The following is a 21,890-nucleotide window of genomic DNA, read 5'->3' as shown; positions in this document are numbered from 1 at the left end:
GCTACCTACAACTACGAGATTTTATTAGGGTGACTCTCAAGGGACAATGGAACCTACCTAAGATGTCACCTATTGAACAATTCTGCCATGCAGACCAACCACTACTCAAGACCATTTCCCGTGTTTACGATGCTCTAATGTCAGTACTAACACTGCCTGAGCTAGATAAACCCCGACTTAGATGGGAAAAAGATCTGGGTATTGATCTTGATGAGGGCCTATGGAGTGACCTATGCAGGGATGGTGTTACATCCACATTGAACTCCAGATACAGATTGATCCAGTTTAATTTCCTCCATCGGCTCTATATCACCCCATCTAGACTGCACAAGTTCAATCCTGATATCTCCTCCCTATGTTTTAGATGTGGCTCAGATGAAGGAACATTCCTCCATTCCACTTGGCAGTGTTCAAAACTACATGGTTTCTGGCAGGGGGTATGCGATACCATATCCTCAATCCACGGGGTTGCATTCCCTTTAGACCCCGAGGTCTGCCTACTGGGTAACTATACTAACACCAATCTTAGGCAAAGTCATACTATAAAGCTAACAGAAATATTGCTAGCGATTGCCAAGAAATGTATTGCCTTGAAATGGAAATCGGATTCCCCCCTACCAGTGGCAATGTGGCTATCGGAAGTTAATAGTTGTATCCCACTGGAGAAAATCACTTACTGCTTGAGGAATAAGTTAAAGACATTTTACAGAATTTGGCAACCTTTTATTGACTATATGGAGAATCTCCCCCCACACCACATTGATTGAATCTCTATATAATTCTTATATAATGTTTCACACGTAATGTATAATATGTAGCTTACAGCAGGTGACCATATGATCCTCGCCCTGAGCTCATCTACTTTAATTGTCCAGAGATTGAACATTAGCGAGTAATATACTCCGAAGTGGTGGATGGTGTGCCCACCTCCTCAGTCGGACTAGAAGTCCAGTCCGAATACCTTTTCTCCGCCGGCGGCGTCTTGGAGCAGCCTCTGGGATAAGTTCAATTGCCCTGGGGGTTCAAACAAAGTATCCAATTCGGGAAAGTCGTATTCTTGGTCGTAATGCTGGTGAGTTACCGCCGCTCTGATATCCAAAAGTTATTTCTGGCTGTATGTAATAACACAAAAAACGTTCTGTGCTAATAATGTAAGAAATAACACAAAAAAAACTCAATATTGCAAAGTTGCTTAGGAGCTAGAAGCAGAGCTGCCTTGTGTCGGCGCCATCTTACCATTTCATGAGACTTTTGAAAGAACAACAACATGTAGGGCTTGACATTAACTTATTTATCCACTTGTCCTTCAGACAAGGTGACTGAAAATGTTTGATTCAAGAAACCACTTTACAAAATAAAATGCTAATTATTCCCATACCATTATTACAGAGAATCAGACAAATTATGCTACCCTCTGCCTATTGGCTACTTAGCTTATTCAAGCCTCATAACACAAGTCTCATAACGCAATGCTGCCCCTTTAAGACAAAAAAAAACTTAATCTAACTGTCTTTTCAAAGATGTCTAGAAATGCACCTGTTTTGTGTTCTTGCAGGAAGCAATGAATCCACCATTGCTGACTACAAATGATATGTAACTAGGTTAATAAGTAACTAATTAGCAAAGGATATGTACAAATGTGCACGTCGCTACGGCTTTGATCTCAAAACAAGCACATCTATTCACAACTGCTCATGCTGTAAACAGTCCAGTTCAAAATAAATGTCTCTGATCCATGTATGGCAATGGTCTATTTGCATATAGGCATATTTTTAGGCATTGGTTATGGCGCAGTGGTCTGTGTAGAGTACGGGGCCTGAGTCGTGCGTGCCTGTCAATGCACTATAATCATACTACGATGCGTAATGCTTACAACACAACCTATTGCATAGTTAGTTTTGCCTACTAAATCTTGCATAGTTCGTTTTGTTTCTGTATGTTGCATTGAAAGCGGCTAATATCGTGTTGATTCGATTACAATTCCAACAGTAAAGGGAAACGTTGATAGTTAGTATTCTAGAAAATTGAGTGAAGTTCAATCTCGTGCTTCTCTACGTGGGATTGATATTTCTTCTGCACGGCAGTCCCGGGGAAGATAGTTTAGAGGGAACATTGCCTCCTGGGGGTTTACCGCCACTGGTAATGTACCGATCCTTTAATATATGCACTTAGTATAGGAGGCCAGACGGTGCATCCTTGTGGCCAATGCAAGACCCATTTTTCAATTGCACAGATTCCACAGGTACTTAATAGTAGTCAATCAACATGATAGTAATGGCTTTGCCACACATGACATATGGTTGCAGCTTTAAAAGAAAAATAGGTTAATACAATTAAGAACATTAATTCCAACACAGAACTATTCTAGTTCTATTGGTCTACTGACAGCAAAAAACATACATTTGTCACACAGGTCTCCATAGTAGCCCACAGCACATTTGAAGCTGCGTTTGTCTGGGGATATCAACAGTGGTGGATAAAGTACACAATTGTCACACTTGAGTAAAAGTAAAGATACCTTAATAGAAAATGATTCAAGTGAAAGTCACCCAGTAAAATACAATTGAGTTAAAGTATAAAAGTATTTGGTTTTAAATATACTTGGGTATCAAAAGTAAACGTAATTGCTACAATATAAGTATCAAAAGTATAAATTATTTAAAATTCCTTATATTAAGCTAACCAGACACCATTTTCTTGTTATTTTATGGATACCCAGGTGCACATTCCAACAGACATCATTTACAAACAAATCGTTTGTGATCAGGGATCACGATCAGCCAGATCAGAGGCAGTAGAGATGACCAGGGATGTTCTCTTGATAAGTGTGTGAATTGGACCATTTTCCTGTCCTACTAAGCATTTAAAATGTAATGACTACTTTAGGGTGTCAGGGAAAGTATTTTTATTTAAGTACTTTACACCACTGGATATCAAACACTTGCACTGTGTGACATCAATCGAGTAAATACTGTCAACCATCCCATCTATAACAATCCCATGTTAAAATTCAGGCAAATAATAATCTTCCCAAGGACACCATCGTACACTCAGCAGAAAATGACCATGAGGACCAAAAATATCTAGTAAAATGTAACATCCATTAACCTTCAGAACATTTACAATGTTCATTAAACATTTAATTCACAAGTGTTGTATGTTGTAAAAGTTAGTCATTTTGTTAATACAAGCATAACATTGTCAACACAACAAGTTGAATTTGAGAGCCATTGGTTATTGCAATCTCGTTTTAATTAACTATAAAAAAAAAGGTCAAAGTAACATTTTCCTGTCTGAAGAAGACCAAAGAAAACGTAGCATCGTCAACAATCACATGCTCAACTAAAGGAAAGGACTAGACCGGTGATTACCAGACCTATAGCTGATCACCTGGATGAAAAAACACCTGTTTAAATGTCACCTGAGCGAATAGGCCTACCTCCTAGCACCCCCTAGTGGCTCTTTCCCAGACATATGCCTTCCTCCATTTTGATGAACATTTAAGGTGTTAGCCAACCTCCTGCAGAACTCATTATTTTTGTATTGAAACGCTGTTGTCCATCGTAAATTGCGCTTCAAACTGTAAGTGCCTTATTACCATTTTCTCTGCAGTTTGTGTGTGTTTTAAAAAAAAAAAGCGAGCATCAACGTTATGCACATTAGGGTTGTATCGTTTTGTCCGTAGGTTTCCTTATGCAGGGGGCAAATTGAGAACGTCAATTACACTTTTCTCTCGGCATACCTCATGTCAAAAAAGTTATGCATGTGGGCCGTACCGGCACAAAAAAGCAAGAACTTGTGGGGGACTTATTTTAACATGAGGTAAGCAGAAAGGAACTGACTTTTTTCTCATTTTCAGTTGATTTTAGTAAATACTTTTTCTTACCTGCATTGTTGGTTAAGGGCTTGTCAGTAAGCAGTTCACTGTAAGGGTTACACCTGTTGTATTCGGCGCATGTAATACTAGCATTGCTAAAAGTAGCTAGCCTACGCATTTCTGCAACAGTGATAATTTATTTCCCACAAGTGATGTCCCATTTCAAATATAAAAATTGACATTTTTTTATTACCGTGTGCGTTATGTAGACGTCATTCTGGCGATCCATTCATTGCGGTTGAACGTTTGCTACGTTCCCGAAAGGTTTGTACTGAACCACACATTTCCCCCACAACGCTTCTGTACGTTCTTGACAGACATTGTGCGTTTTGTTCCGTTTGGGTGTAGCTTGAAGCAACTAATGACATTTTTAAATGGCAGCGGTGCACTTTTAAATCAAACCCAACCCTTCCCCGTTTTTCAGCTGATCTTTAGCACGTTTCCGTTTTATTGAACGTTCCACTACGGTTTTTTCGTGCTGAGCCCAGCCCTGATGTAATAGCTCCCCACCTCTCGCGTTCATTTGCACGTGACGTTCAAAACAGATCTTCAGATCGGTGCTTGACTAACCGCCCTTCAAGGAAGTCATGTGAGCCAGGAAATTTGGCTACATTGAACAAGTCTATTAGGATCGATCGCTGCATATTGTCAATAGGTATCTTTGCGACGATCATCTTGTCACGCTCCGTCGTGCCAGGTTATCCCAGGCTTCGAAGCCTGCTATTCCCAGGTTTGGTATCGGGGGTTGTTTTTTTCAATTGATTTGCGTCGTTATTGGAATAGTTTAGGGCGAGTTTATGAAACAACGTTCCCCTTATCATTAACCGAACTGTCAAGTTCCCCGCTAAAGCCTCTGAAAATGAACACCGAGAAAGACTTCTCGCCTTTGACCCCAAATATTGTCAGAGCACTCAACGACAAACTGTACGAGAAGAGGAAGGTTGCTGCTCTAGAGATTGAAAAGTGAGTCGTTCTTCTTGCACATAATTCGGGTGAAAGTATTTTGTTTTGTATTTGTAGGAGTTAATATATTGCCTTCCAAAATGACTACTCGTCTGTCTCAAGACTGGCAGAGTTTGTACGAGTCAGCTAGTGGGAAGGGTTTGTACGGTATTGTGACCATCACTTCACACACGCCATATAATTTCAAGTAAGCTGGGTTTGCACATGGTAAGTAACCTCCTGAGAAACCATGTGAAATGTGACCCACTGCCATCAAATTATCATTTCAAATACTCTGGATTTTGAAAGTTGAGGCCTTGAAGTGAAATTAAATTAGGAAATCAACTTTCTTTCAGGCACATGATACTGGCTTGTTCTTGTATTTCCATTATTGGGACGTGTAAAATGCATCACGTGACACTAAAGTTAAAATGGGAAAGGATTATGGAGCATTAGGTGGTCCTCCCACAGGCCCCTGATTGGGTTATGTTGCTATATTGTATGATAAGTTGATGGCTGGAGACAGACTGTGGGCAGGCTTTGTTCTAGCCAAGTAATAACACTCTTGATTAAACTCATCAATGTCTTTTTTTATGATTAAGCCTAGTTGGTCAGTGGAGGCTAATGTGTTGGGCCAAAGCCTGCATTGTACACCATGTGTATCCCCAGGATTGACCACTACTCTGATTTTCGTGTGTCCTATCTTGCCAGACATTTGTTTCTGTATGTTCATGAACATAACCTTTCTCTGTTGCCTTAATCCACAGACTGGTGAGGGAGTTTGTGGCTCAGAACAACTCTACCCAGATCAGACATGTTATCCAGATCCTGGCCTCGGAGTTCGCCCTGTCCCAGCACCCTCACAGCCGCAAAGGAGGCCTCATCGGCCTGGCAGCATGCTCCATTGCCCTGGGAAAGGTAAAGCCTCTGGGCACTCATACACAGATCTGTAATACATTGTACATTACGCAGGGTTGTTTTGCCGTTTGCATATCATCCTTATTTTTTTTAATGCTTTTGTTAACCCCATTCCAGCAAGTTACACGTTTGTAAGCGTGCCAACATGTCATGTAAATGCATCTACTTAATATACATGTTTGAGAAGACTGCATTTAAGTAATTTTTTTAAAGTTGAGATTGCATCCCTAATGTGTGTTGTGTCTTGTAGGACTCCGGGCTGTACCTGAAGGAGCTTATCGAGCCCGTACTCACCTGCTTTAATGATTCAGACAGCAGACTGCGGTACTATGCCTGTGAGGCGCTCTACAACATAGTAAAAGTGGCCAGGGGAGCTGTCTTACCCCACTTCAACGTGCTCTTCGATGGCCTCAGCAAGGTAACCAGAGTCTTAATTCTCAGAAGACATGTCTTTAGGCTACCTCTGATGTTGTGTGCTCTCTACTCCAGCTTGCTGCAGATCCTGACCCCAATGTGAAGAGTGGCTCTGAACTCCTTGACAGACTGTTGAAGGTGAGATTCCAGTAAAAAAACATGTTGAGACGTCTCCTGGAAGTTTAATGTCAGTTTAGAATGGGCATTGACTAGATGAGGTGGTTAATGATTGATTGTGCTTTCAGTATAGCTGAAGTGACAAACGGAACAAACAGCTGCCGTTCATGTATAACTAAGGTACGAGACGAGTTCGATCATGAACTCATAAAACAATGACCCCTCTCTGCTTTCACAGGACATTGTGACGGAGAGTAACAAGTTTGACCTGGTGGCGTTTGTCCCCCTGCTGCGTGAGAGAATCTACTCCAATAACCAGTATGCCCGTCAATTCATCATATCCTGGGTGAGTAGGGCTTTTACAACCGATTGCCATGTCACATTAAAACTTACGTTATTGATGAGCAGAATAAGACCTGTTTCTATACTTTTACAGCAATATCATTATTCATCACTCTTTATTAACCTCTCTGGGGTATGTGGGACGGTAGCGTCCCACCTCGCCAACAGCCAGTGAAATAGCAGAGCGCCAAATTAAAAACAACAAATCTCATAATTCAAATTTATCACACATACAAGTATTATACACCATTTCAAAGATAATCTTCTCGTTAATCCAACCACAGTGTCCGATTTCAAAAAGGCTTTACGGCGAAAGCATAGCATTAGATTATGTTAGGACAGCACCTAGACAAGAAAAACCACACTGCCATTTTCCAAGCACGGAGAGGCGTCACAAAAAACAGAAATACAGCTAAAATGAATCACTAACCTTTGATGATCTTCATCAGATGGCACTCATAGGACTTCATGTTACACAATACATGTATGTTTTGCTCGATAAAGTTTGTATTTATATCCAAAAAACCCATTTTACATTGGTGTGTAATGTTCAAAAATGTTTTGCCTCAAACTCCCGGTGAATGAGCACATCAATTTACAGAAATACTCATTATAAACTTTGATAAAAGATACAAGTGTTATGCACAGAATTATAGATACACTTCTCCTTGATGCAACAGCTGTGTCAGATTTCAAAAAAGCTTTACGGCGAAAGCAAACTTTGCAATAATCTGAGTACAGCGCTCAGACATCAAAACAAGCCATACAGATACCTGCCATTTTGGAGTCAACAGAAGTCACAAATAGCATTATAAATATTCACTTACCTTTGATGATCTTCATCGGAATGCACTCCCAGGAATCCCAGTTCCACAATAAATGTTCGTTTTGTTTCGATAAAGTCCATATTTATGTCCAAATACCTCCTTTTTGTTAGCGCGTTCAGTTCACTATTCCAAATGCAGTAAGCGGATGCACTGGGTCCAGACAAAGTCAAAAAAGTTGCATTACAGTTTGTAGAAACATGTCAAGCGATGTATAGAATCAATCTTTAGGATGTTTTTTTTAATCATAAATCTGCATTAATATTCCAACCGGACAATTCCATTGTCTTCATAAATGAAAAGGAACTCGGCTCGCTCGGCCGCGCGTGACTGAGCTCATGCCTTATTTTGGGACACCTGACTCCTAGAGCTCTTATTCTCTCCCCATTCACAGTAGAAGCACGAAACAAGGTTCTAAAGACTTTTGACATCTAGTGGAAGCCTTAGGAAGTACAATATGACCCCACAGACACTGTATAGTGGATAGGCAATCACTTGAAAAACGACAAACCTCAGATTTCCCACTTCCTGGTTGGATTTTTCTCAGGTTTTGCCTGCCATATGAGTTCTGTAATACTCACAGACATCATTCAAACAGTTTTAGAAACTTCAGAGTGTTTTCTATCCAAATCTACTAATAATATGCATATCCTAGCTTCTGGGCCTGAGTAGCAGGCAGTTTACTCTGGGCACGCTTTTCATCCGGACGTGAAAATACTGCCACCAACCCAAGAGAGGTTAATTAATATCCATTCTTTAATAGCCATTTAAAGGTTGTTAAAAATGATTTTTTTTTGGCTATCCTATAGTCCACCTAAAAGTGGGTTATGAAAAATGTTATACACTGGTAGTTGTATTAATAGCAGCTGTGGTTGTTAATCTGGTTCTCCCCTGCTACAGATACTAGTTCTGGAATCTGTTCCGGACATCAACCTCCTGGACTACCTGCCAGAAATCCTTGATGGACTCTTCCAGATCTTAGGGGACAGCAGCAAAGAGATCCGAAGGACGTAAGAACCCTTTATTCCTCTTCCCATGTCCAAACCCTCTGTTCTCCCCTCCTCAGTCTGCTGTACTCTAGGAAGGAAACTGTGACTGTTTCTTGTCTTTCAGGTGTGAGGTTGTCTTGGGAGAGTTCCTGAAGGAGATCAAGAAGACTCCCTCTAGTGTCAAGTTTGCAGAGATGGCCAACATCCTGGTCATCCATTGCCAGGTTTCTGATGAGTCCAAACTCAGTAAGTTTCACATTGGGATCTATCCATTAAATCTTTTAGTTAAACTGGTAAAGTGGAATTTCAGGAATAGGTCATTAGATTGATCTGTAAGCAATTGTTAGGGTTTAACACTATAACTGCTGGGCCTCGAGGGACTTCAAGTTAATGAGCAGTCATTCTGACTACGACATTCTAACAGTATAATAAATAGATTTCATATATGCTATTGCAAAAAAAACAATTTGGGGTTTTTTATGAAGGTCTTAGGTATTATTAAAATACGATTTTTATTTCAGATAACACAATAGCATTTTAATTAGTTTGTTACTGTAGGCTGTATGTCAACCACAAATTCAAGTGTTCAATCACTTATTTGTGGAGTGCCTTTGTTACAACCGTGAAACAGAAAGCATGTGTGTTGGAACACGGTAACAGCTTCTTTTTATAACAGTAAAATAGCCCAGCCACAAAGGCACACTGTCAGCAAGACAGGCGGTCAAGTGATGACAACTTCAGTAGCCTAACTAGGGGTGTGAACTTTTAAACGTTAAAATGAAGTTGGGATCCTTAATGTTAAGAAAAATCCCTAAACTAAAAACTATTTTAGTTCCCCCCCACTTAATTAAAATCACAGTTCAGTTACCACAAAATAATATTTTCTGTGTTATAGGCTATAAAGGCCTGGGGAATTTGTGTAATTCAAATAAAACCAGAGGAAGAGTTGCACTTTGGGCTACTTGGTGAATTTGCAAGGCATGCAAGATGAGACATTGTTTGATGTTTTGGTAATCTGCATATGAGCATGCTTCTGCCCCTCTCCCTAACTGGCCTGCCTGCTCTGCCTGCTCTCTCTTCGCTAATGACTCAAGTGTGTCTTTGGTCTGTTGCGTGTAGAATATCCTAGCCTATTCATTGCACGGATGTCTTCGGGCCAGTCTTGCGAGCATGGCGTAGCCTACTCTTCGTTTTTGCCAAATATTAAATTACAGCAGGCTACCGGTAGCCTGTATCGATAATGCTTTTCAGACATAATGGAATGTGGCCCCTTGAAAGCCCAACCGCATGTTTTTCTGTTAGTGTAGGCTGTACTAGGTTGTTTTTAAAAAAAATGCAGAAACACAACCTTATCTGGTGATGTGAACTGACATTTTACTTGTCTGTAAAGGAATGCTGTTTTCAAAATGGGACTACAATTGATCATTAGGCAACCAGAGCTGTCAATCAAATAATCGGGAGCTATTGCGTGCAGCCTGCTTGCCTGAGCATTGACCACTCTACTAAAAAAAAGTACTTTAATGTTTAAATATCGTGACTTACTAAGACATTTTAGTAAAATAAAACACATCTAGCTACAATACCATAAAACAACACAGCAGCAAATCAATTAGCAATGTTTATTGTTAGGGAAAAAATACAGAACATTTTATGCTGGAGCAGAATTATACTGTCTGAAAAGTTACAGACCTGATATGGCACTTATGTCTGAAAAGTTATCAATTGTCTCTATTGACATGTTACTGTAGCTGTGTTCTATGTCTGTAAAGGGTTGCGGTAGATAACTTAACTTAATTGCCCTCCCCAAGCCGTCATGCATACGTAATAGGACCATTATTCTGCTTTGTAAATTGACATGGAATTTTATAATTGTTTCTTAGCGTTTTTACAGAAAACCGATAAACAGGACCATAGATGGTAGCTGGGCTTAGTGTGTGTAAGAGGAACCCAGCATTGAGCTTTCATCACACTATAACCATCACAGGGATAGTGTGACTCATTCGCCAATGAAGAAATGAGAACTGATCTGCTCTAATGCTGCAATGACATCTGATATCAATGGCAGGGAGAGCTTGCATTGCTTTAACTATCTTCTCTTTTTAAATTGACTGTTAACTTGTTTTCCCTATCCATTAGACAACAATATGACTTAGTCACAGTTATCCCTAACAGAATGAAGGTTGAAAGTTCAGGAATGATTTGAAATCCACCTGAATGTTTAACAAGTTATCACAGAACCATTTCCAAGTTCTCTCTATCTTATCAAAGTCCCCACCTGACCCCAGAATGACTTTCTCTTTCTGTCCTTCTAGCCAATGACCTAATCCAGTTGACAGCCATGACGTGGATGAGGGAGTTTATCCAGCTGGCAGGGAGGGTGGTCCTGCCCTACTCCTCCGGCATCCTGACTGCTGTCCTGCCCTGCCTGTCCTATGACGACCGCAAAAAGAGTATCCTTCATCATAAGCTTAGTATAGAAACACCACGGTGTCAGATGGAATGTGTAACTTGATGCGTTAGCAAAGAATGGTAACTATTAGGCATTTATCACAGATCAACGTGGTTGTGTATTGTACTGTATGCTAGGAGTAGCATGAGCAAGTGCTCGCTTATATCAAATCTGGTCACCAGATGGCACCATAGCTCTGTTTCGGGAGGTTTGTATCCTTCACCGATCCTGTCCAGGCACCAAAGAAGCTGCCAGTGCCTGTAACCACAGCCTGATGAAGCTGGTGACCCCTGAAGATGATGAGGATGAAGAGGAAACTGGAAGCAGTGACAGCCAACCCAGAGAAGACAGCCCGCCAAAGACCGAGGGGGACACTAACGGTAAGTTACCACTTGATGCTTCGTTTTAAGTTGTGTCCAAATTGGCCTGCATGACAAGAATGGTTGTTAAGTCCAAGGTGAACAGGGAGGAGAATTGAATCAAGGCAATTTTATTCCCAAATCCTGTTATTGTTTACAGCAGTTTGCTGTGACTCAATTCGAAAAAGGGGATTTTTTTTTTTGCCTTAGGTCTGGGCCAGTGTCAAAATGTTGACCTTTTTCTCTTCTGATCACCCTGCTCATTGTCAATTTTGTAGTCATTGTTCTAGTATTGAAAAAGTATTGAAGTTTCAAATACCGTGCAACAATATATATTTTTTTAAATGCAGTATTCACTCAGACATTGAGCCGACGCGTTGATTGGTTCTGGGGTTTTTTCCTGCGTGGTTGAGCCGCCCCCTGCTGTTTTAATAGCAGGGGGTGGCGCTCGGGGGTTGTAAGTGAGAAAGACCCGGAGGAGAACTGACTAGGGTTGTGACGGTCCTGTTGTAAAATCTTAGATGCCTTCTGCCGTTTTTCCCTCGAGCAAGGCATTTAACCCTCTACTACAACTGCTCCCCAGACCCCGTAGTATTGTAGTCCCTTGCTCTGACCTCAGAGGGCTGTGGGACATTTAGTGCTTTCAGAAAGTTTTCATACCCCTTATTCCACAATTTGTTACAGCCTGGTTTCAAAATGGATTAAATTGTTTTTCCTCACCCATCTCCACACAATACGCCATAATGATAAAGTTAATGCCATGTTTTTAGAAATTTTTGAAAATTAAATACAGTTCTCATTTACTTAAGTATTCACACCCCTGAGTCCATACATGTTAGAATTAACTTTGGCAGTGATTGCAGTTGATTTATTTTTTCTGGGTAAGTCTCTAAGAGCTTTGCACACCTGGATTGTTCAATATTTGCACATTATTCTTTTTTTGAGATTCTTCAAGCTCTGTCAAGTGGATTGTTGATCATTGCTAGACAGCCATTTAAGTCTTGCCATAGATTTTCAAGACAATTTAAGTAATAACTTTAACTAGGCCTTTCATCAGCATTCAGTGTTGTCTTGGTAAGGATCTCCAGTGTATATTTGGCCTTGTGTTTTAGGTTATTGTCCTGCTGAAGGGTACATTTGTCTCCCAGTATTTGTTAAGTAGACTGAACAAGGTTTTCCAGGATTTTGCCTGTGCTTAGCGCTTCATTTTTATGAAAAATGTTTATCCTAAAAAAACTTCCATAGTCCTTACTGATGACAAGCTTACACACAACATGATGCAGCCACCACACGCTTGAAAATATGAAGAGTGGTACTCGGTGATGTGTTTTGTTGGATTTGTCCCAAACATAACACTTTGTATTCAAAAATATTTGCCACTTTATTTGCAGTTTGACTTTATTGCCTTATTGCAAACAGGATGCATGTTTTGGAATATTATGCACAGGCTTCCTTTCCCCCCTGTCATTTTAGGTTAGTATTGAGGAGTAACTACATTGTTGAGCCATCCTCATTTTTCTCCTATCACAGCCATTAAATTCTGTTTTATAGTCACCATTGGCCTCATAGTGAAATCCCTGTGCGGTTTCCTTCCTCTCTGGCGACTGAATTGGGAAGGATGCCTGTGTCATTGTAGTGACTGCGTGTATTGATACACCATCCAAAATATAATAACTTCACCATGCTCAAAGGGATATTCAGTGTCTGTTTTTATTATATATTTATTTTTTCTCCCATTTACCAGTAGGTGCCCTTTGCAAGTAATTGAAAAACCTCCCTGGTCTTTGGTTGAATCTGTTTTGAAATTCACTGCTCGACTGAAGGGCCTTCAAGATAGTTGTATGTGTGTGGTACAGAGATGAGGTAGTCATGTGCCTTGCCATTACAAAGGGGTTGAGTACTTATTGACTTTTTTTCATTTTGACATGGTTGTGTGTGGGCCAGTGAAAGAAATATCTAGTTTTAAATTGGGAGTGGCTCCTAATCCATGCCCGGATTTCTTTTATTTTTGAGGCTCCGTATCCGTGAGTGTGCAAATTCTCGCGGTATCTCGTGGGAATTTGGGACGTCAGTCAACATGCCGAAACCAGATTAGATGCAGCTAGTTAGATCAGAGTTAAATGCCAAAACGATGATATTCGCAATGTCGCTAAGTTAAAAAAAACCAAAAAAACAAGCAAAACACCAATAGCCACTACAATGTCAAAACATGATTTTGGTACTGAGTTCAGTACCATTTGCATGATTTTGTGGACCCGTGACTGATGTATCGTCATTTGCTAGCTAGCCAGCATTAGCTAGCAAACTCTAGTCCAATACTATCCATGTGCATTTCTATGTATGCCTGACTCTCATACATACTGTCACATATCCTGTCCTATTTATCTGGGTATATTGGTTATTTGGTGTCTTTACATACATACCAATATCTGTCTTTCTGTATTTATTTGCCCAACTGTTAATGGTTGAAAGTGCTTTTTGTATAGATTGGAGCTAATCATATTCAGACATACACCCAATAATATCCACATCTGTGGCTCAAGTGGATCCTTGCTCGTAGCTGTAGTACAGAGCTATGCTATCGAAATTGTGCCTCTGTTTAGCCTGATAAGAATTGTATTTGACAAATCACTGACAGCATTTGGAGAGAATATAGCTTTTATAAATATGTAATATTTCACAACTGTGCCTTTTCAATGTTTGGTTTATACAGTATTATCGGAAGGAGGAAGCTCTTAAAAAAGGTATTATGCATTGGCTGGGAAACGAACCCGGACCGCCCGGCTCCTGCACAGCAGGCAAGAGTTCTACCACTGAACCATCCATGTTTAGATGGGGGTAGGGTGTATCCTGCTCTTTTGAACGAGGCCGAGAGCCACGTCACTAAGGGGTTGGCCGGAGAGGGGAGTACTGCCTCGAGGGGAAACAGTGAGGGAAGGAGGGTGATGAGTCATTCTTCTCCTAATGCGCTCTGAGCTGTACCCTCCCCCGCCTGCACATGTTGGTCTGCCCGCCAGCTATGGTGAGTGGCACATGAAGAATGTGCCATGAGCAGCCATCAGCCGGTTATCACGTTAGGCTACTGGTAACTCACCCCTCTCCCTGACCAATAGCAGCTCAACAGCAGGAGTATTTAAGGTACTCATAAAGTCCGTGAGACTCCAGCGGCCTGTTCTCAATGTACCTTTTGTTATACATGCTCATTCAGTCTGAGTCTCTGTGTTGAGAAAGTCCTCCGTCCTGCTTTGAGACGCGCTCAGTCACTTGTTTGCTGTGCTCCTCCCCTTCACTCTGGTTGGTGGCCACTCTCTGGCTGGATTATTTTGTGGGATGCAGTTCCTTTTTAAGCCATACGCAGGGAAACTCTAGCATGTAAAGCATTGGTGGTTCAGTGGTAGAATTCTCGCCTGCCACGCGGGAGGCCCGGGTTCGATTCCCGGCCAATGCATGCATTTCCTTTTGCGCTGGTAGTGGATTTGTATAAATGGGTTACACATTTGGCATTGCTATGACTTGTACCGTGAACATATTCAATTAAAGTTACAATGCATTTCCACACAGAATTGTCTATTTTTAGCTTGTCCTCTGATGGTTTTCCAGTGCACAGTATTTATAGGCTACAGTAAATACATTGCTCTCGGTCATTCAATGCGATCACTGCCAAGAATCAATGTATAATTTACACGTAGTGGTGCACCCAGTATTCACATTAGCTTGAAAGGGTTTTTTGATGGCTCTGACTCTAAACAACCTCTGATTTCAGATATGCTCAACGCGTCACAGGAGTCTGTGGGTTTCAGCAACATCTGCTTCTTCACTCCCACAAGGTATGTGCTAAGTGATTTTGAATTGTGCAGTTAATAATTAGCAGAGGTGTGGACTCGTCACATGACTTGGACTCAAGGTCACAAATTTGACTTCAGGCTCGACTTGATAAATAAAATGGCTTGACTTGGAGCCTCAAGACTCAACTTGAAATTATCTGGCCAGGTTTTGTCACTCATTTTGGCTCTCACACAGCCAGAGACAGCCGCAGCATCGACTTGCAAAAAAACAATTGTGCAAAATTGTGCAAGCTAGTTTTCAAAGTGAGGTTTAAACTGAATGGGGGAAAAAGTATTTTTTTAATAGTCTACATCTAGCCTACCATTTTGTATTTTATATATTTGCCTATTTATTTACGACCTCCGAGACATCAAACATGCAAAAGGACGCTATACATTTTAGTAATTTAGCAGACACTCTATAACCTGTTGGGGATAGGGGGCAGTATTTGCACGGCCGGATAAAAACGTACCCGATTTAATCTGGTTACTACTCCTGCCCAGTAACTAGAATATGCATATAATTATTGGCTTTGGATAGAAAACACCCTACAGTTTCTAAAACTGTTTGAATGGTGTCTGTGAGTTTAACAGAACTCATATGGCAGGCAAAAACCTGAAGATTCTGTACAGGAAGTGCCCTCTGACCATTCCTTGGGCTTCTTGGCTCTCTTTATTGAAAACTGAGGATCTTTGCTGTAACGTGACACTTCCTACGGCTCCCATAGGCTCTCAGAACCCGGGAAAAAGCTGAATGATGTAATTCCAGCCCCAGGCTGAAACACATTAGCGCCTTTGGTAAGTGGTCGATCAGAGGACCATCAGACTGAGGCTCGTGCACGAGGGGATCCCATGTTTTTATTTTCTCTCTCTTTGAACGTAAACACGCTTTCCCGGTCGGAATATTATTGCTTTTTTACGAGAAAAATTGTATAAAAATGTATTTTAAACAGCGGTTGACATGCTTCGAAGTACGGTAATGGAATATTTAGAATTTTTTTGTCACGAAACGCGTCGTGCGCGTCACCCTTCTTTACACTTCGGATAGTGTCTTGAACGCACGAACAAAACAGAGGATATTTGAACATAACTATGGATTATTTTGAACCAAACCAACATTTGTTATTGAAGTAGAAGTCCTGGGAGTGCATTCTGACGAAGAACAGCAAAGGTAATAACATTTTTCTTATAGTAAATCTGACTTTGGTGAGGGCTAAACTTGGTGGGTGTCTAAATAGCTAGCCCTGTGATGCCGGGCTATCTACTTAGAATATTGCAAAATGTGCTTTCACCGAAAAGCTATTTTAAAATCGGACATAGCGAGTGCATAGAGGAGTTCTGTATCTATAATTCTTAAAATAATTTCTGTTTTTTGTGAACGTTTATCGTGAATAATTTAGTAAATTCACCGGAAGTTTGCGGGGGGTATACTAGTTCTGAATGTCACATGCTAATGTAAAAAGCTGGTTTTTGATATAAATATGAACTTGATTGAACAAAACATGCATGTATTGTATAACATAATGTCTTAGGTGTGTCATCTGATGAAGATCATCAAAGGTTAGTGCTGCATTTAGCTGTGGTTTGGGTTTATGTGACATTATATGCTAGCTTGAAAAATGGGTGTCTGATTATTTCTGGCTGGGTACTCTGCTGACATAATCTAATGTTTTGCTTTCGTTGTAAAGCCTTTTTGAAATCGGACAGTGTGGTTAGATTAACGAGAGTCTTGTCTTTAAAATGCTGTAAAATAGTCATATGTTTGAGAAATTGAAGTAATAGCATTTCTAAGGTATTTGAATAACGCGCCACAGGATTCCACTGGCTGTTACGACGATTTCGTCCCACTGACCCTAGAGAGGTTAACCTTAACCTCTTACATCTAGACGTTCCGCTAGCGGAACACCTGCTCCAATATCCAATGATGGGCGTGGCGCGAAATACAAAGTCCTCGAAAATCCGAAAACTTCAATTTTTCAAACATATGACTATTTTACACCATTTTAAAGACAAGACTCTCCTTTATCTAACCACACTGTCCGATTTCAAAAAGGCTTTACAGCGAAAGCAAAACATTAGATTATGTCAGCAGAGTACCCAGCCAGAAATAATCAGACACCCATTTTTTCAAGCTAGCATATTATGTCACAAAAACAAAACCACAGCTAAATGCAGCACTAACCTTTGATGATCTTCATCAGATGACACTCCTAGGACATTATGTTATACAATACATGCATGTTTTGTTCAATCAAGTTCATATTTATATCAAAAAACAGCTTTTTACATTAGCATGTGACGTTCAGAACTAGCATACCCACCGAACACTTCCGGTGAATTTACTAAATTACTCACGATAAACGTTCACAAAAAACATAATAATTATTTTATGTGTGAAAGCACATTTTGCAATATTCTGAGTAGATAGCTCGCCATCACGGGCTAGCTATTTAGACACCCACCAAGTTTAGCCCTCACCAAAGTCAGATTTACTATAAGAAAAATTGGATTACCGTTTCTGTTCTTCGTCAGCATGCACTCCCGGGACTTCTACTTCAATAACAAATGTTGGTTTGGTTCCAAATAATCCATAGTTATATCCAAATAGCGGCGTTTTGTTGTGCGTTCAAGACACTATCCGAAGGGTGACGAAGGGTTACGCGCCCGACGCGTTTCGTGACAAAAAAATTCAAAATTTTCCATTACCGTACTTCGAAGCATGTCAACCGCTGTTTAAAATCAATTTTTATGCGATTTTTCTCGTAAAAAAGCGATAATATTCCGACCGGGAGTCGTCGTTTCCGTTCAAAGACAGAAAATAAAAACATGGTGTCGGCTCGTGCACGCGCCTCCAGTCTCATTGTTCTCTGATCGACCACTATACAAATGCGCTACTGTTTTTCAGCCAGGGGCTCCAAAGGCATCATTCACCGTTTTGCCGCCTTCTGAGAGCCTATGGGAGCCGTAGGAAGTGTCACGTTACAGCAGAGATCCTCAGTTTTCAATAAAGAGAGTGTAGAAGGCCAAGAAATGGTTACAGAGGGCACTTCCTGTAAGGAATCTTCTCAGGTTTTGGCCTGCTAAATGAGTTATGTTATACTCACAGACACCATTCAAACAGTTTTAGAAACTTTGGAGTGTTTTCTATCCAAAGCTAATAATTATATGCATATTCTAGTTTCTGGGCAGGAGTAATAATCAGATTAAATCGGGTACGTTTTTTATCCGGCCGTGAAAATACTGCCCCCTATCCATAACAGGTTAATTGCTCCTGTAAGTCACTCTGTGTCTTGCTCAATGGCACATCGACAGATTGTTCACCTAGTCTGCTCGGAGATTCAAACCAACGACCTTCCAGTTAGTGGCCCGACTCTCTTAACCGCTAGGCTACCTGCCAAGGTGGAATTCTATTACACCGGGCTCCTACGCTCCTCTGTGTCAGGGCTTGCAGAAGATAATGGATTACAAAGGGATACCCAGCCGTGAGATGCCCAGTGACTCAGAACTCCCAAATGAGCTAAATGCCTTTTTATACTCGCTTCAAGGAAAACAGTCCTGCATGAAAGTCCCTGTTCTGATGACTGTGTGATCTCTCTCCGTTCCCGATGTGAGTAAAGCTTTTAAACAGGTTAACACTCGCAAGGCCGCCGGGCCAGACGGAATACCAGGGCTCGCTCTCAGAGCATGCGTAGACCAGCTGGTAAGTGTCTTCACGGACATTTTCAATCTTATTTCTTTAACTATTCAAGTCAGTTAAGAACAAATTCTTAATTACAATGACGGCCTACCCCGGCCAAATCCGGACGACGCTGGGTCAATTGTGCGCCACCCTATGGGACTACCAATCATGGCCGGATGTGATATACCCTGGATTCGAACCAGGGACTGCAGTGATGCCTCTTGCACTGAGATGCATTGCCTTAGACCGCTGCGCCACTCGGGAGCAAATGACTATTGCCCTGCAGCACTTACATCTATAATTATAAAGTGCTTTGAAAGGCTGGTCATCACACACACACAATCATCATCCCAGACACCCTGGACCCGCTCTAATTTGCATACCACCTCAACAATCCACAGATGATGCAATCTCAATTGCGTTTCACACTGCCGTCGCCCACCTGGACAAGAAGGGAAATAGTTGTGAGTGCTGTTCATTCGAGCTGGGACAATACCAGTATCGCAATATTTTTTTCCTCAAAAAATGTGAACACAAAGCAACCACACTCTTGGCTCCTTTAAAAACCTACTGTATGTAAAATATTGTGTGCTATAGCATGGAAAATAAATAACTGACTCTGGATGGCAACATAATGTTTGTCCAACATTCAGGCTTTTTCCCTAAAGGTAAAACCGCTTCGTGTTTTGTTTCCTTGCCATGATACTAATGAGTATCACGATACTGGTCCCGGTCCTAATGTTCATAGACTATAGCTCAGCGTTCAACTCTATACTTCCCTCCAAGTTCTAATGCCTAGTCACTTTACCTTGCCTTTATGTACATATCTACCTCAAATACCTTGTACCCCTGCGCGTGTGTGTGTGTGTAAACTCAGCAAAAAAAGAAACGTCCCTTTTTCAGGACCCTGCCTTTCAAAGATGATTCGTAAAAATCCAAATAACTTCACAGATCTTCATTGTAAAGGGTTTAAACACTGTTTCCCATGCTTGTTCAATGAACCATAAACAATTAATGAACATGCACCTGTGGAACAGTCGTTAAGACACTAACAGCTTACAGACGGTAGGCAATTAAGGTCATAGTTATGAAAACTTAGGACACTAAAGAGGCCTTTCTACTGACTCTGAAAAATACCAAAAGAAAGATGCCCTGCTCATCTGCGTGAAAGTGCCTTAGGCATGCTGCAAGGAGGCATGAGGACTGCAGATGTGGCCAGGACAATAAATTGCAATGTCCGTACTGTGAGACGCCTAAGACAGCGCTACAGGGAGACAGGACGGACAGCTGATCGTCCTCACAGTGGCAGACCATGTGTAACAACACCTGCACGGGATTGGTACATCCAAACATCACACCGTGCGGGACAGGTACAGGATGGCAACAACAACTGCCCGAGTTACACCAGGAATGCACAATCCCTCCATCAGTGCTCAGACTGTCCGCAATAGGCTGAGAGAGGCTGGACTGAGGGCTTGTAGGCCTGTTGTAAGGCAGGTCCTCAGACATCACCGGCAACAATGTCGCCTATGGGCACAAACCCACCGTCGCTGGACCAGACAGGACTGGCAAAAAGTGCTCTTCACTGACGAGTTGCGGTTTTGTCTCACCAGGGGTGATCTTCGGATTTGCGTTTATCGTCCAAGGAATGAGTGTTACACTGAGGCCTGTACTCTGGAGCGGGATCGATTTGGAGGTGGAGGGTCCGTCATGGTCTGGGGCGGTGTGTCACAGCATCATCGGACTGAGCTTATTGTCATTGCAGGCAATCGCAATGCTGTGCATTACAGGGAAGACATCATCCTCCCTCATGTGGTACCCTTCCTGCAGGCTCATTCTGACATGACCCTCCAGCATGACAATGCCACCAGCCATACTGCTTGTTCTGTGCGTGATTTCCTGCAAGACAGGAATGTCAGTGTTCTGCCATGGCCAGCGAAGAGCCCGGCTCTCAATCCCATTGAGCGCGTCTGGGACCTGTTGGATCGGAGGGTGAGGGCTAGGGCCATTCCCCCCCCAGAAATTTCCGGGAACTTGCAGGTGCCTTGGTGGAAGAGTGGGGTAACATCTCACAGCAAGAACTAGCAAATCTGGTGCAGTCCATAAGGAGGAGATAAACTGCAGTACTTAATGCAGCTGGTGGCCACCAGATACTGACTGTTACTTTTACTGACTGTTACTTTTACTGACTGTTACTTTTTGCTGAAAATAAACGCAGTTGACCGTGAGAGGACGTTTTCTTTTATTGCTGAGTTTATACACACACACACTACCGTTCAAAAGTTTGGGGTCACTTAGAAATTCCCTTGTTTTTCAAAGAAAAGCACTTAAAATATCAAATTGATCAGAGATACAGTGTATACATTGTTAATGTCGTAAATGACTATTGTAGCTGGAAACAGCTGGTTTTGAATGGGATATCTACATAGCCGTACAGAGGGAAGTTTATCATTTTAAAAGGCAAATTGATCATTAGAAAACCCTTTTGCAATTATGTTAGCACAGCTGAAAACTGTTGTCCTGATTTAAAGAAGCAATACAATTTCTTTAGACTAGTTGAGTATCTGTAACATCAGCATTTGTGGGTTTGATTACAGGCTCAAAATTGCCAGAAACAAAGAACTTTCTTCTGAAACTCGTCAGTCTATTCATGTTCTGAGAAATGAAGGCTATCCCATGTGAGAAATTGCCAAGAAACTGAAGATCTTGTACAACGCTGTGTACTACTCCACAGAACAGTGCAAACTGGCTCTAACCAGACTAGAAAGAGGAGTGGGAGGCCCTGGTGCACAACTGAGCAAGAGGACAAGTACATTAGTGTCTAGTTTGAGAAAGACTCCTCACAAGTCCTCAACTGGCAGCTTCATTAAATAGTACCCGCAGAACACTAGTCTCAACATTGAAGAGGAGACCCCGGTATGCTTGCCTTCTAGGCAGAAGCATGTGACACAACATTTTATTTGATCGGGTTTGTAATATAAGCCTCTCAGTATTGTACTAATTTGTCTCAAGCATGCCTGTGCTTCAGAATCCAAAAATTGTGCATCTTGATTGTTAACCAATGAGAGGTAATCAGCATTGGTGAGCAAAGGTGGGCTTGCATATCCAGAGATTAGTGACCAGAAAGCACTTGCTTCATTTCCTCTGTTTTGCCTG

At 41.4% G+C, this 21,890-nt stretch overlaps 1 protein-coding gene and 1 non-coding gene across 2 annotated transcripts in view; both read left to right on the top strand.

The window, feature by feature from the left end:
* Positions 1–4,421: 4,421 nt before the first annotated feature.
* vac14 (vac14 homolog (S. cerevisiae)) overlaps positions 4,422–21,890 on the top strand; it is a 33,707-nt gene continuing 16,238 nt past the window's right edge. The window contains exons 1-10 of the mRNA XM_014148030.2: positions 4,422–4,840; positions 5,587–5,737; positions 5,988–6,155; positions 6,227–6,289; positions 6,507–6,614; positions 8,335–8,444; positions 8,548–8,669; positions 10,736–10,873; positions 11,109–11,252; positions 14,995–15,058. Coding sequence (XP_014003505.1) covers positions 4,737–4,840; positions 5,587–5,737; positions 5,988–6,155; positions 6,227–6,289; positions 6,507–6,614; positions 8,335–8,444; positions 8,548–8,669; positions 10,736–10,873; positions 11,109–11,252; positions 14,995–15,058 — 1,172 coding nt within the window. The 5' untranslated portion in view covers positions 4,422–4,736. The remainder of the gene's footprint in view (positions 4,841–5,586; positions 5,738–5,987; positions 6,156–6,226; positions 6,290–6,506; positions 6,615–8,334; positions 8,445–8,547; positions 8,670–10,735; positions 10,874–11,108; positions 11,253–14,994; positions 15,059–21,890) is intronic.
* Positions 14,609–14,679, top strand: trnag-gcc (transfer RNA glycine (anticodon GCC)). Its single transcript has one exon. It is a non-coding gene; the product is annotated as a tRNA-Gly (tRNA).

This window comes from Salmo salar, chromosome ssa16 (assembly GCF_905237065.1).
Source record: "Salmo salar chromosome ssa16, Ssal_v3.1, whole genome shotgun sequence".
NCBI lineage: Eukaryota > Metazoa > Chordata > Actinopteri > Salmoniformes > Salmonidae > Salmo > Salmo salar.
Note: the sequence above shows the minus strand (reverse complement) of the source record. Positions and strands in the feature narration are given on the sequence as shown.